Raw genomic sequence first — 16,215 nt, 5'->3', positions numbered from 1 at the left:
TTTCTTTGACTTAAGTATTTTGATATGTCTTTTATTAAGTTGCCTAACAGCAATAATAGCAACCTGCATTTCTGAGCTCTAAAATATGCCTTAAGTATGCACTAAATTCAGTCTCTTTGGTTCTTTTCAACCTGTAAATACTTGGTACAATAAGGGAGATGACTCAGCCCTTAATAAAGCCTTAAAAATGTCACCTCTATTTAAAGCTTTCAATCAAACACCTTTTAGCTGATTATAGGAATATGTTGGCTAATTCAAAATTCTAACATATTTATCAAAATTATCAGTACATCACATTCTGGGCTACTCAGAAAAGTTTACATACACACACACGAACATATACGTATATACACCTATCTATATGTGCACACACACATATATGTAGACATATAGATATATAAGATACATATCAGGGGAAACTGACGGACTTTCTGGATGTGTTTGTTTCTTCCCCTTTGTATGTTGTCTTGGAAACACGATCACTAACAATAGTGCTGATAAATAATTTCATAAAGCTTCACTACATATCATTACTTACCTCTTTATCCTTAGTAACTTCTTTGTTTTAGCTGGTTGTCTCAGTGTTCAGAGACATCTCCATAAAGGAGACACCATCTTCCCTGTCCTCACTTAACTAAAGGTGTCACTGAGCTGTCAGGTGAAGCTGTGCAACGTGGAAGGTGACTCAGGGAGACAAAAGAGAGGCAGCCTTGTATTGCTGAAGACATGGAAGGAAACACATGGAGAACCATGTAGTGACACTTGAAAGAGACACGCCTATGAGAGACATAGGAGGCTGACAATGGCCACAATTATCTTGCTTTGTTCTCTGATTTTTCTCCTTTTGTCCCAACTTACTGGCCCCTTTAACCCCCTTCCTATTGTTTTCTGCCAGAAGGTACCTTCAGACCTGTAGCAAACTTTTAGGACCCAGAGGCCCCGTCTCAGGCCAACACTGACTGGGCATTTGCCCATAAGGTGATAGATAATTTAGGGTATTTTATTCGAAATATCCTTTCTTATTCCCTCATCTTCTTTCCTCTTCTCTTTCCATTTTTATCAATTTTATTACAGTTCTTTCACATCACAAGTCTTCTCTGCCTGTTTGCACATGGGTGGTCAGATGCCTTTAGAGCATGCAAATTTTGGGGTCCCTTGGTGTCCTTTGGTCATGCGTTAACATGACAGTGCAGTGACTACGAAGTAGAACAATTGATTGGACGCAGTTGCTGGCCTATGCATCTTGAAAATAAGCCCCAACTTACTTTGATCTTGTGTTCAATATAACGCTAAGATCTCTTGTCTCTGGGCAGGATTTGCCCTCCATTTTCTGAACATGCAATGCTTGAAGAAGCATGTTTTCCTACTGAGGCCTTGCCAGGCTGCTCCAATAGCTCTCCCCTTCCCCCCACATGGAATAATGTCACCCCTTGTGTTACTCCTTGAGGCCTACATAAAGGACAAGCTATTGTCTTCAGTGAAGGCACTAACCCTTAAGGTCTCCCTGGAGTTTTTTGTTACAATAGATGTTTCAATAAATCTCAGGATGTAGTAAGAGACTGCTGTAGTAAGAGACCTCACTTCAATCTTGCACGAGGCATTCAAGAAGCCACTACTGCTGGCTGGTAACAAAACTCACATTTCAAAATGTCTAATATATGGAAGCATTTGTTATGCCAGAGTGGAAAGTAAGAAATAACAGTTTTACAGGATTTATCTTACTAGACAGGTTAAAAAAAGTTAAGTGATAGGAGGAACTTTAAGAGCTCATATGAACTACTCCTTGTATTTATGTTATAATGTCTCTCTAAAAGTCAGGGGTAGTGGTCTTGAACTGAAATCTCTAGGCTCTAACAGAAGAAACTTGTTGAGGTATCTCAGTAAGGGCTTTAGGTATCTGTGAATCACCTAAAATCATGTTCAAAATCATGCCAGGAAAATCAATATTTATAAAGTTAAAAAAGGAGCATTCAAGGCATTTAAGTACATTTTTAGTGATAGCATTTGTGATTGTCAAATTCTTGCAATTAAAACTGTATTCCCTCATATCTCAGAGTACTAATTATTAACTCTGTAGACTGAATGGAAGTCAGCCCTGAGAGAAAAAAAAAAAACCAAACATAAAATGACATTCATAACCAGTCCTAATTTGGTATAATTCTTAGCTACTGACAAGGTTTTGAATATGACAATGGAAATGAGAAAATGTGATGATAAACCCAGTAAAGGTCAAATTCTAGTTGAGAATAACAGCTTGAGTTATAATGCTTAATGCAATGGATTGACTCTGGCTTCTGCTCACTCTCTTTATTAGCAAAAGTCTCTTAGAAAAGCCTTAGGTCATCAGTTTTGAACAATGGCCAAAATGCCAATTTAAACAAAAAAGGGAATTGAATTCCTCCAAACAAATGTAATTAACCAGTTGCTCATGAAATAACAAATAAAAGTTACCTCAACATTACATGCCTAGGGCCTCCCTGTGGCGTAGACGGTTGAGCACCGCACTGTGAAGCTGTCGTCACCCTTTGCAGCATGGGTTCGATCCCCGCTGGCCAGCGAGAATCCCACATGGCACAGCAAGACCTCTCCTGTCTCGCCCGCTGCTCCCCTCAGCAGTGTATTTCATCAGTCTGCCTGTTCTGTTCCCTACTCTGTCTCTGGTGAATCCTCTCACCCTCCCGTGAATCTGGCCTATACCCCGGTTCTCGTATAAATAAATAAATCTTAAAAAAAATTTTGAAAAAAAATGCACGCCTAATATTAAAAGTGAATATTGGAATCCACTGTCTACACCAGGTGATCCTTGAGTTCCCATAATGCCCTTCTTTCCCAGTCTAGATGAAGGTTACTATTCTGTTTAATCAACCACCTTGAATGCCCCTACCTTCACTGCCACCTTCATCTTGTTTGTCCTCTTTATCAAAGGACCTGACATATTAATTGCACTATAAGTATAAGGTAAAATGATATTAAAGAAAAAAATTATATATATATATACCTTTAAAATAGTTGATAAAGAGTGAACAGGTAGGACTTGGAAAGTAAATACGTGGCTTTTACATATTTGAAATAACACATTTAGCCACTAGATGTCACTCTTTTTTAAGCAAAAAAGTCTCCTTTGTAAAGGTTACATCAATAGCAGCTACATTCCACTAGGTAAAAGTAGGCACCTTGTGCTGGGAAAACTGGGTCGCTACATGCAAAAGAATGAAGCTTGACCACTACCTCACACCATACACAAAAATCAACTCAAAATGGATTAAAGAACTAGACATAAGACCTGAAACCATAAAATACATAGAAGGAAATATAGGCGAAACACTACGGGATTTGCACATCAAAGACATCTTTACAGACACATCACCCAAAGCAGTGATAGTGAAGGCAAAGATAAACAGCTGGGACTACATCAAATTAAAGAGCTTCTGCACAGCAAAAGAGACAATAACAAAAACAAAGAGAAACCCCACCAACTGGGAGAACATTTTTGCACCCAACACTAATGATAAAGGACTGATCACAAAAATCTGCAAAGAGCTGATGAGACTCAGCAACAACAAAGAAAATAACCCAGTCAAAAAATGGGCAGAAGAGCTAAAAAGAAACTTCTCTGAAGAGGAAATGCAAATGGCCAACAGACATATGAAAAAATGTTCAACATCACTTGTCATCAGGGAAATGCAAATCAAAACTACCATGAGATACCATCTTACACCAGTGAGAATGGCACATATTAAAAAAACTAGCAACAACAAATGTTGGCGAGGGTGTGGAGAAAAAGGAACTCTTCTGCACTGTTGGTGGGAGTGCAAACTGGTCCAACCACTATGGAGAGCTGTGTGGAGATTTCTGGACCTACTAAACATAGAGCTTCCATATGATCCAGCAATTCCACTCCTAGGGATTTACCCAAAGGACACAGAAACATCAATTCCAAAGAGCACCTGCACCCCTATGTTTATAGCAGCACTGTTTACAATAGCTAAGCTTTGGAAACAACCCAAATGCCCAAAAATAGATGACTGGATCAAGAAGATGTGGTCCATATATACCATGGAATATTACTCAGCATTCAAAAAAGATAAACACATGCAATTTGCAGCAACATGGATGGCGCTGGAAGGGATCATGCTCAGCGAAATAAGCCAAAAAGAAAAAGAAAAATACCGGATGGTCTCACTCATAGCAGGAATCTAGAAAACTTAAATAAGGGACCAGGAAAATGAATATAAGAAAGTGAAAATCAAAATCAACAAAAAACTATGAACCAGAGACACTTTTTGGGGGGTGGGGGGCGGGAGGGGAAGGATTGGGGTCAGAATGGGGCGTTTGCAATTGTATGGGGGAATATAAAAATAAAATTTATTATTTAAAAAAAAAAATAAAAGTAGGCACCTTGGATTAGTCACCATGACAACATATAAAAAGAAGTTTTTACAGCAATCAAACAACAGAAAACCTTCATGAAGTCAAGGCTGATTTGACTCCTGTCAGTCTCCAAAGCCAGAAAGTTGAAGTTCAGTATTTAATAAAGTACAAAAGGATTAAAAGCATCACTCTCACGCAAATATGGAATGAACACACAAAAAATAACTCATTTAACCCATTATTTTGTGAAGGAACGTTTTAGATGGTAAGGTTCATACAAGTGGGAATTCCAGAAATGGGTACAGTCTGTTAAAGGTCTGCTGAAACCAACTTGGTGCCAGATACAAAATCAATGTCATAATGATCACAAACCCTAACCTTCGGGGCTCTGTTTTCTACTTGAAAGAAATGATCTTTACTATGCAAAAATTACAGGTTAACAAGCAGATTCACTATGACCCAGGAATGTGCACTGTGTATTTGTACTGCTCACATGATGCTTAAGTGATGGTACACAGTGATTTACAGACATCACCCCATTTTATTTTCACAATGATTGCCTGTGAGATAGATGCTCATACTATCTGTACTTATAGACTAGGTGACTGAGACGTCAAGGAACAGTCTTCAGGTTATGGGCCAGCAAAGAAGTGATCAAGCTGGACTGTGAATCTGGTTGGCATAGAAAGTCTTTCTCCTGGGCATAAACTTACTCCCTATATATAGTGTCAGTAGTATGCCTGGAGCCTACATGATGAGGCACCTGTGAGGACACTTCAACCCCTTCGCTATCTCTCTGTTGCTCATCATCCATGAAGGACAAATAATGATGAGAGAAATACCGAACACAGTAGACCTTTGTGCAAGATCATAGCATCCTAACACTTTAATTTTCTGGTTTGTGTAAATTTCTTATCACTTCCTACACACATCCCTGCACCCACTGGCTTGTCCTGTGGGTTGATAAGATACATTCAATCCTCTATTACAATTTAAATAAGTGTGATACACGGCCAGGGTGGTGAGTGCTAACACAAAAGCAAGTGATATATGGAAAACAATTTTGCTGAGTAAAATGTTGTCACAGGGCTCTGCTAAAAATGAAAAGAGACCTTTTAAGTTATTTATGGCATTCTTATAATACAATATATACTCTATATACTTTTCAGAGTATTGGGGCCGATACTCTGCAGGTACATAAGGATATCTAATGTCCTGACATTATATTTGAGATGGATGTCTGCCTAATAAAATACTTGTCAAAAGAAAATGTTCTATTTAATTTTAAAATTTTAGAATCTTGAAAAAAATTTAGATGTGATTAAATGAGCTATAGAAAATCAACTCAAATTTCTAGCCTCAAGGTTTATTACTATCTCAGCTTCAATTCTTATAAAGATTATACTACTCATCCAGTGGCTAGGATTCAGAAAACCAATCAAATATTATTATATTACCTATTAGAAGTCTAGACAGTCTCCTCCTCACACATACTCCCATACAAGTATGAAAAGTTTTTTTCCAAAAATATTATTTCATTATCTCCACACCAGATAAAAATAAAAGAAACACTCGAGTTCCTCAGTCAAATAAAAATGTGTAATTTGTTGGTGTATCACATTTGCATTTATACTTGCTGGGGAAAATGAAGAGAGTTATACAAAAGAGAAAAGTATTGCTTTTTATGTAGTCAGTCTGTTGGTCAGTGTTCAGCTGCTTCAGTTTTCATGGATTATAAAATCTTTTAGGACAGAAGATATTCCTTACAAGACCATCATATAATGTTTCTAGCTTTAAAGGTAGATGTAATTTTAATAATAACATACCACATTTAAGGCTCCATTAGGCACCGCTCTGGTTGCCTTTGATTTATTCATCAATGCGAGGAATCTGAAATTTTCTAAAGTCTAATTTTTGAAAAAAAAAAAAAAGTAGTCTCTTTGCATTAAACCATCTGCTCAACATGATTACAGTGACTCATTTTCGGCATTGAAGCGTCCCTGTTTGTGATTAAATTTCTTGTTCAGTCAATTGAACTCTTTAAAAAGCATTTATTTCTCATAAAGCACATCATTATTAATAGAGTAGTAAAATAATTATAATCAATTCAGTTTCTTATTGGATATTATCTTAAAGAACTCATGTAAATTTACCATATCTTAATGCAAATTAACTGATTCATCACCAAAGAAGAATATGAAGTGTGTACTCACGCAGGTTTAATCGTATGGACATGCTTTTCATGGACAAAGGCACCAGCAAGACCTCCTGCTCCTGAATTTAGATACTAGATTAAAAATAAATTAATTTATATGCGTTTCTCTGAGTATGTATGTTTACAAAAGTAAGCAGTAAAATCACTTGATTTTCTAATAAAGTCAACTTTTGGCCAGTTTTAAAGTTTTTACAATATAACAGACTCCTGGGCTATCCTGTTCAAAGAAAAACAAATGAAAAATAACATAATTAAATGAGAATAAATGGGCTATTTACATTTTTGGCCAAATTTTACAACTACTATGTAACAGTTCCACTGCTCATTCAAATATGTATCAGCAAAAACTTAAAGCACAATAAAAGTATATTTTAAAACATCTGTATTAATTAAAATTAGAAATTTTGTTTCCATGCTCCCTGTCAATTAACTTATCTTCAAATGTCAATGCAAATTTGATTCTATAAGAATTAACTTTACATGTATAGAAATTTCACAATATAGTGACAAAAATCTAAGATCCTAATCAATTTCAATTAACTTCTAAATGTGAGACATTTTTTCTAGAAACTCCTGATTTTTCACAGCAGTCTAGGTATGAAGAAATAAATTTTTATAATGACTGGAAATTACAGAATTTAATCATTTAACAGACTGTTCTATCATATGTCTCTACTATTGGTATAAATTAGAAAATACAGCAATGGAGGAATGGAGAAAGTAATTCAAAAGTTAAAATTTACCATCAATCTTGTTTTTTAATAAGATTAATGTCACGTGGAATATAAAAGCTTGTGTGTATATATAAACTAGTTCGTACCTTGTAGGAGCACCAGCATGCAAAATCAACTCCCCAGTCGTGTAAGTGGAGTTCAACATTTCCAACTGCATGTGCTAGATCAAAGCCAACAAAACAACCCTGAGGAAGAATATAATAACTAATTTTCAATTTGCTTAATAAGTAGAAAAGTAGTACAAATATCTTTTAGAAAATCTTTGATAAATTCTTACACCATCAATACCCTTTGGTGCAATGGTTCTAAGCATGAACCATAAAACTCTGGGCATTCCTAGATCAAAATAAATTCAAGTCAAAACAATTTCACGACACTAAGACATTCTTTGTCTTCTTCATTGGGCTAGCATTTGCACTGATAATGCAAAAGCAGTGACAAGTAAAGCTTCTGGCACTTTAGCACGAATCAATGCAGTGGCACCAATAGTAGTAACTGCATGTCAAAGTCATTCAGACACAGGAAAAAAAAAATGTTGATGTCATTTAAATTTTTTCTGTACAAAAACGCAAAAGCAATAAATTTGTGTTAAATTGCAATGTTTTAGGGCCTCCCTGGTGGCACAAGGCGTTAAACACAGTACTATGAAGCAATCCACAGCTCTGCAGCTATGAGTTTGATCCCCTGCCAGCCAGGGAGCTGCCCACATGGCGCAGCAGACCTCTCCTGTCTTGCCTGCTGTTCCCTTCAACAATGTATTTCAGTCAATCAGCCTGTCTGTTCCCCAGTCTGTCTCTGGTGAAGCCTCTCACCCCTGCACTTCTGGACTGTACCCCAGATCTTGTATACATAAATAAATCAATCTTAAAAAAAACTCAATACTTTAATTTAGGCATTAAGGTAACTTAATAAGGTTTCATGTGAGAAATGTGCATAAAACATCTGGTCACATACTGAGGTAGCATGGTGTCTCAAAGGAATGCATTTGTGCAATTATTTGAGTTGCAAGCTGAACTAGCCACTTTCATTTCATGGAGAACCACTGTTTCATGAAAGAACAACTGATAGACAAACAATAATAATTCATAACTGGATGTTTGACAGGCTTTTATTTTAAAGAGAAATGAAAGGAATCTTTCATTCAAGGAAAAGGACTCAGTATCTCTTGCCAACAAAAAGTAGCTTCTGAAAGAAATTATAAATTTAGAAAAATGTACCTACTATGAGTATGACCACTTTCCAGTATTTAAAGATGTATCTGTTAAAATTAATGGTCATATAAAATCTTTTATATAATATATGATGAAACATACACATATTTGTGAAACACAGTTAACTCAGTGGACCAATATTTTTCAAATGTTTAATGTTTATTTTACATATCATGGATGAATAAAAGACCTATTAAAAATGCAAAACCATCCAGTGGATTTTAATGTAACCACCTATAGAAAGTTCAAAGACTTTGTTTCAACTCCACACCACAAGTTCCAAGAATTTCTCACTTGTCAAATTCTGGTGGCATATCAAAGAGTCCACAAGTAACTCTAAGGACAGTCAAACCAATTCTACATATCTGCATAAGGATTGATCTATTTATATATGTTTCACCAAGGTAAAAATAATCAAGAGATTGAATGAAGAAGCATGTGTAAAAAAACTGTCCTCTAAGACAAACAATAAAGAAATTTATCTAATATAAAACATCTTCTTTTGATTTAAAAAATATATTTTGTTTCTCTAGCAATATTAATTCTTTGATTATTTAATGAGTTTTTATTACTATTCAAAAATAAATTTATCGTAAATTACGATTTTAACAGCTAACACAGTAAAGGTAAATACAATACCAAAACATCTCTTTGAGGTCATCAATGGTTTTCTAAATTGTAAAAGGTTTCCATTACTAAAAAGTTTGAGGACTGTTGCATTGGTATATGCTCTCAATCTGAAAGAGTTAATAAAAGTTTTCAGTATATCACTTAATCTTACATCATGCCCTTATGTAATTTCATCAAATTGACTAAATTTGACTGATTTAATTAACATCAATGTCCATATACACAATGGTAAATTGCATTAGTGATTCTCCTTTGTCTTGTCTAATATCCGCTCTCTCCTACTCTCTACCATCTCTGTGAGGTCCTGCTTGCACTGATCTATTGGTCCAGGAAAAGAGAAGTTGAAAGAAATGATCAGAGGCACCTTATGGAGCTCAGTCTGCCTCAGCTTTTCGCCCCACGTACTTTTAGTTGGCCACAGATGCTTGAGTAATCTCAGCTAAGACTAGCAAGACCCTAATGATGAAATCCTGCTTGGATCAACTGATATATTGGGCCATAAAAATGATGTTGTTTGGGAGACATTTTCAAAGTTAACTTTGACTCCACCTGTGTTCAATCTCTACATTGACTTGACACAACAGGTTTGTAAATATCTGACTCAATTCTGTGTTATTTATTTGTTATCAAATTTCAAGTTATTTTTGTGCATCACACTGTAGAATTCACACTGTTTTAGAGTAGTAACTCAGCCTGTGCTTCCAATATGTTCCCAAAAAGACAACCTGGAATAGCAAATGCGTGTTATCCAAATTGTACTCCAGTATTAACTTTTTAATTTAATGATTCATGATCAGTGATTTAGTTTTCCATAAATCAAATTGTTAAAAGTTTTGCCTAGAAAATATAGTGATCTTTCTCTAGTAAGTCACCTTTGTACATGAACATGAATTAAAAATAAATAAATAATCAAACAAATAAATTAAAAAAAATTGATCATTAAAAACAGTAAAACAGTGGTGATAGTTCACTTTGTAGAGACATTTAACCCCTGAGTTCCACTGCCAGCTTACTAGTGCTCCTATAATAATTATATTATCAAAACATTAGATTTCCTTCAACTTTGAAGAAATTCATCTATGAACTGAAGTTTATGAAGTAAATGATTGCAGAAGGACCAATTTTAGATCATTATTATATCTCTCAAGAATAAAAAACATCAACTTGCTATTACAGGTACTTTTCCTAGAATAGGAGACAAACTATGACCTCTTTTTATAAATAGTTATATTTTTTAACAGAATCAGTTTCATTTATTTAAAAGTTAACTATGCTGGGCCTCCCCTGGTGGCACAGCAGTTGAGCGCTGTGCTGCGAAGCTGCCCACAGCCTCTGCAGTGCCAGATCGATCCCCGGCCGCCAGCAAGGCCCACATGGTGCTCAGACCTCTCCTGCCGCCCCCTGCTCCCCTCAGCTATGTATTTCATCACTCTGCCTATTCTGTTTCTGGCTCTGGTGAATTCTCTCACCCTCCCCGCTTCTGACTGTAACCTAGTGCTTGTATAAATAAATAGATATATCTTTAAAAAAAATGTTATCTATGCTGATTTTGCCAACAGAACTGAATAACTGCAACACAGACATTATAAAGGACAAAGTTAAAATATTTCCTCTCTCACTTGTTAGCGAAAAGACTTGGTAAGCACTATCCCATAGTTTTAGTTTCCATAAAGAAAACTCAAAACGTTGGAACTAGTTAATTAGAAACCTTACTCATAATGTGACCAAAATTAGCATTTCATAAAAGAAAAGTTTCTTACTTGTATTACATAACTTTTTTTGGGGGGGGTGAGAGTAAGGGATTTTTAACATATTTACTTTTTTTAGAATTACTTATTTATACAAGAACCAGGGTACAGGTCAGATGTGTGAGAGGGTGAGAGGATTCACCAGAGACAGAGCGGGGAACAGAACAGGCAGACTGACGAAATACACTGCTAAGGGGAGCAGCGGGTGAGACAAGAGAGGTCTGCGGCGCCATGTGGGATTCTCGCCAGCCTGCTGGGATGGAACCCATGCTGCAGAGGCTGCAGACAGCTTCACAGTGCAGTGCTTAATCGCCTGCACCACCAGGGAGGCCCTAACATATTTCTTAATGACATAAAAATATGACAGATGTTACATGCTAATATAAATGTGATAGGAAAGAAGTACAATTTCTTTACCAAGATTTAGAGGTTATCAAAACCTGGGTTTGCAAACCAATGTGTATGTTTAGTTGACACACACATAGTCTGTATTTTAAGATACATATTTAATATTTAATTTCTACTTGGGAAAAACAAAAGTTCTGAATTTTAAACTCTCCTTTACGCATGACATCATTTCCAATTAAAGCAATATTTTTTCCCTATGAAGCAATCTTTACAACTCAAGTTTTCAAAGAAAACTCAAGGAATAGGGGCCTCCCTGGTAACGCAGCGGTTGAGCGCTGGGTGGTGAAGCTGTCCGCAACCTCTGCAGCGCCGGTTCGATCCCCAGCTGCCAGGCGAGAGTCCCACATGGAGCGCAGACCTCTCCTGCCACCCGCTGCTCCCCTCAGCAGTGTACTTCGTCAGTCTGCCTGCTCTGCTATCCCCTCTGGCTCTGGTGAATTCTCTTACCCTCCCGTGCTTCTGATTGTACCCATTGCTTGTATAAATAAATAAATAAATAAATAAATCTAAAAAAAAAACAAACAAAAAACTCAAGGAATAGAAAAGACAGCACCTCTATTTTATTATCAATTGTTTATAAAGAATGGTACAATGAAAAATCCATGAAACCTCATCTACCTTATCCTGTTATTAAAAACCCTGTGGTCACATCTACAGCATTACATTACAAAAAAAAAAAAAACAAAAACACAAAACACAAAGCTTGCAGCTTCTACAAAATTCCTTAATGCCTGTACAGTTCTTTCCCCATGGATGGCAAACACATAAATTATTTAAATCTAACTGTTTGAGGAAAGGACCAGAGGATACAGATGAATGAGATCACTCCAAAGCAATTTCACAAGAATTTCACTAGATGGCAGCATCTTAAAAATAAAGAAAAAACTAATAATTCTAAACTTCTCCAAAGCCATCCAGTTAATATGCTCATTATTTTACTGCTAAGAATAGGTGCAATGTTATGAGTAAGTGAAAATATTCACTCCACAATTGAGAGTCTACTTTATTCCTTTTTAAAAATAGAAATCAAACATTTTTCAACAGTTATATTAAAATTACCCATAGGAGCTCTCACTTATATTGATACAACCACATAGAAGCATAACAGTGTTCAGCCACTGGATCACTTTGCTTTATAGTCAATTTCAGACTACTGAAGTCATCTTGAAACATTCAAAATACTTCAGTCTGCCTTCCTCCAATGAACTTTTTAAATCTCACATTTGATTATCAGACTCTCCATTAACTTCAGAATGTAATTCACGTTACCTGGTGTGACTTATAAAGACATTTATGATCTGATACTTTCTAGCTTTCCTGCCTCAGGTGCCCCATATCTCCCTCCCTCTATTTTCTCTAACTATCCCTTTCTCTGGGGTATTATTTCCCTCCTCATTGGCTGATAGCTCAGATTTTGACCACAAGAGAACTTCAATGGGAAGATTCCTTGCCCAACCCTCCCCTGCTCTCATCTTCCTACTTGTTAGCACATTTGCTCATGTAGCAGTTTCTTAATTTTACCATCTTCTACTTTTATGCAATATAAACTCAAATAAAAGAACAAATAATAAAAATTCTATAATTATCAACACATATTCTCCAAAATGATGTTAAAATTTTTAATATTACTTGAGGTTCTATATCTCTGTTGCAGTTTTATTGTATATATTATATATTCAGACTTGTTATCTTTAAGATGAAGTTTCTTAGACAATTAATGGGGAAATATGAGCAAAATCCCTCTCTATGAAACAAGGAAAATCCAAAGCTTTTGTCCTTGCCATCTTCATTAACACAACTTTAAATATTTTTCTAACCAGTGAAATAATTTGATACAGAGGGTTTCTGCTGGGATTTCCAGGAAAGGAGCTAACAATGAAAAATGAAATTGTACCTCTTAGGTTTGTGTCCCAGTAGCATTAAATTTCTGATAACTTCATTTGTTATGTAATAGTTTGATTTTTGGATTGATGTTATTAATCTGCAACTTCTTCATCAAAATAAAAATCCTGTAAATCATGTAGACTATCGGTAAGTAACAGGTTAAGTGTGGAAAATGTTAATTACACATTTGTAACAATCCACATAACTGATAGTCTTCTCAAATGCATTGCTATGCTCACACAATTGATAAAATCATAATAGTTAAGGTAGGTAATAGACTTTGTCCTGAGTCACTTGAATGTAGCCACTTGAGTTACTATCCAGAGTTGCAGTCCCCATGGCCCCTGGTAGGTGCACTGAATAAGGATTGCCTGCCAGCTAGCTTGTGGCCATTCATACATACCAGCCTCTGCACATTCCTTGTTCAGTGCAGGTTCAGACTCCAGTGGATGTCCTTGGCTATGGCATTAGGATCGTGATGGATAAATTATAGGTGTCCATCTGTCCTTTAAAGGTCAGCACTCTCATGGAGTGTGACCGTCTATGGATGTTTGTGGCAGTTGCACCTCTCAACTATACCAACCAGGTCTTTACGTGTTCTAAATTTCATTCCAGTTTTTATAAAAAAGCAGTAGAAAATAACCAAAGGGCTACAGTGCTATGTATTGGGCAGTACTACTTAAAAAATAAAATACAGAAGGCCTCCCTGGTGGTGCAAGGGGTTAAGTCTCAGCACTACGAAGCTATCTGCAGCCACTGTAGCATAAGTACAATCCCTGGCCAGAAGGCTAATCCACATGGCATAGGAGACCTCTCCTGTTTCGCCCACTGCTCTCCTGGGCAGTAATTTCAGTTGATCTGCCTGTTCTGCTCCCCAGTGTATCTCTGGCAAATCTTCTCACCCCACTACACCTCTGGCCTACACCCCAGTTCTTACATGCATAAGTAAATAAATAATTTTTTTAAAAAAGAAACAAGAGTAAAGATCTCTATACAAAGGGCCTCTACTATGTCTCTAAATACCTAATTTTTCAGAATGAAATTTTATTCTGAACCCCCTACTTTCCAACAGCTTAAATTTTTCATGGTCTTCAAAAAGAGCACTGTTTATTTTTTATATTCACTCTGAGTTGCAATTCAATAATTTATATGTATTACAATTTCTGTCCAAAAATCATTTAATACAGCTATATACTATTTTTTGAAGTGGTATATTTAGTTTTCATTCTTTTTTATAGCTCATTTTATGACAATAGCCATTCTTCACTATTAAAACATGAAACCATACAAAGTGAAAATAAACACACAGATAAAAAGAGATAAGACACAATTGTCCAAGTGGAGCTCCAGGGAACCTTTTCAGAAATCAAGTGGCATGGCAACCAGAATCAAAACTTAAAATTTTCTGTAGGGAAGAGGCTGAATGCTACTCAAGTTTATTTTAGTCCTGAGACTTTTATAGATAATATATGAGATCAGAAAAGAAAGACTAATCAGCATATATATTGCAGAAATATATATATACAATAGTTCCTTCAAGAAGTCAGCCACCTGATAATCAATTTAAATGTTCTTCCAAAGTTCAGCAGCAAACAGGAATAGAAAAAAGGGGAAAAAAGAGAGCAGGCCTTTTACCCTAGACCTTATAATGAATTACTCTAAGATTAAAGTCTAATAATTACAGGAGTATATTTTATAAAAATATTATTTCAAAATGCAAGTGTATCTATAGAAGGATAATAATCACACTTACCCCTAAATCTATGATAGGTTAAGAAAACATCTCTGTTGTCCTTGTGTTATTAATGGATGGTATTTATGCCAATATGAATATACAGAGATGACAGTAAACCCTGCAAAGTGAACATTTGGTCTGGACCACTCATGTGGACGGATTCTAGGCTGTGTGGGAGCCATAACTATAATTTGGAGTTTTCAGGAGCTTAATTTTATTTTATTTTATTTATTTTTTAAAGATTTATTTATTTATACAAAAATGGGGGTACAGGCCAGATGTGTGGGAAGGGTGAGAGGATTCACCAGAGATAGAGCAGGGAACAGAACAAGCAGACTAACGAAATACACTGCTGAGGGGAGCAGCGGGCGAGACAAGAGAGGTCTGCTGCACCATGTGGGTTTATCCCAGGCCATCAGGGATTGAACCCACGATGCAGAAGCTGCGGGCAGCTTCACAATGCAGTGCTCAACCACCTGTGCCACCAGGGAGGCCTAGGAACTTAATTTTAAATAGACAAGAAATCCAGTAGAGATAATTTTGAATTGAGATTCATTCATGAGAAAAGGTGTTCATAAAAATCAAGGAATTCATTAAATTAACAATTGGTGCCTTTAACCTGTGCAGATTAGAACCATGCTATATTAGGATTTTATTATATACTTAGATCCAGCCTTACAGTTATATTTTCAAAAATTGCAGAAACCAGGGCCTCCTTGGTGGTGCAGTGGGTTGCATGCAGCACTGTGAAGCTGTCCACAGCCTCTGCAGCGCAGGTTTGATTCCCAGCCAGCCAGGGAGATACCCACATGGCATGGCAGACCTCTCCTGTCTCGCCCACTGCTCCTCTCAACAGTGCTTTTGGTCCATCTGCCTGTTCTGTTCCCCACTCTATCTCTGGTAATCCTCTCATCCTCCCACACCTCTGGCCTGTACCTCAGCTCTTGTATAAAAAAAAAAAATTGCAGTAACCTATAGTTATAATTATACTAAAGGAAAACATAAAGAAACTACCCTGTTGAAAAGTAAAGGTATCAGGGGATGGGATATTGGAAAGAGGGAAATGGATATAAGCAATTCAAAGAACTTATGTGGAAGGAAAACTGAATTCCAGAATGGGGTTGGTAAAACTTTACCCAGGAGAGGATAGTCAAGCTACCGCATTTTTGAATGCCTTCTTGCGTTCTATTTATGTCATAGAAAGGGAGCCTTAATCTTTTTTTTGCAATTAATATTTAACCCAGTTTACGCTTTAAGTTCTAGAGGAGTCTAGCAATGT

The 16,215-nt window shown here is 36.3% G+C and overlaps 1 protein-coding gene across 1 annotated transcript in view; it reads right to left on the bottom strand.

The window, feature by feature from the left end:
* Positions 1-16,215, bottom strand: part of KYNU (kynureninase) — a 714,170-nt gene that overhangs the window by 39,517 nt on the left and 658,438 nt on the right. The window contains exons 16-17 of the mRNA XM_037521827.2: positions 7,407-7,505; positions 6,585-6,658 (exon numbers count right to left, since the gene is read on the bottom strand). Of these exons, the coding sequence (XP_037377724.1) occupies positions 6,585-6,658; positions 7,407-7,505 (173 nt within the window). The remainder of the gene's footprint in view (positions 1-6,584; positions 6,659-7,406; positions 7,506-16,215) is intronic.

This window comes from Talpa occidentalis, unplaced genomic scaffold, assembly GCF_014898055.3.
Source record: "Talpa occidentalis isolate TD23 unplaced genomic scaffold, MPIMG_talOcc4v2.1 talOcc4.3, whole genome shotgun sequence".
NCBI lineage: Eukaryota > Metazoa > Chordata > Mammalia > Eulipotyphla > Talpidae > Talpa > Talpa occidentalis.
This window is presented reverse-complemented; position numbering and strand designations above follow the sequence as displayed.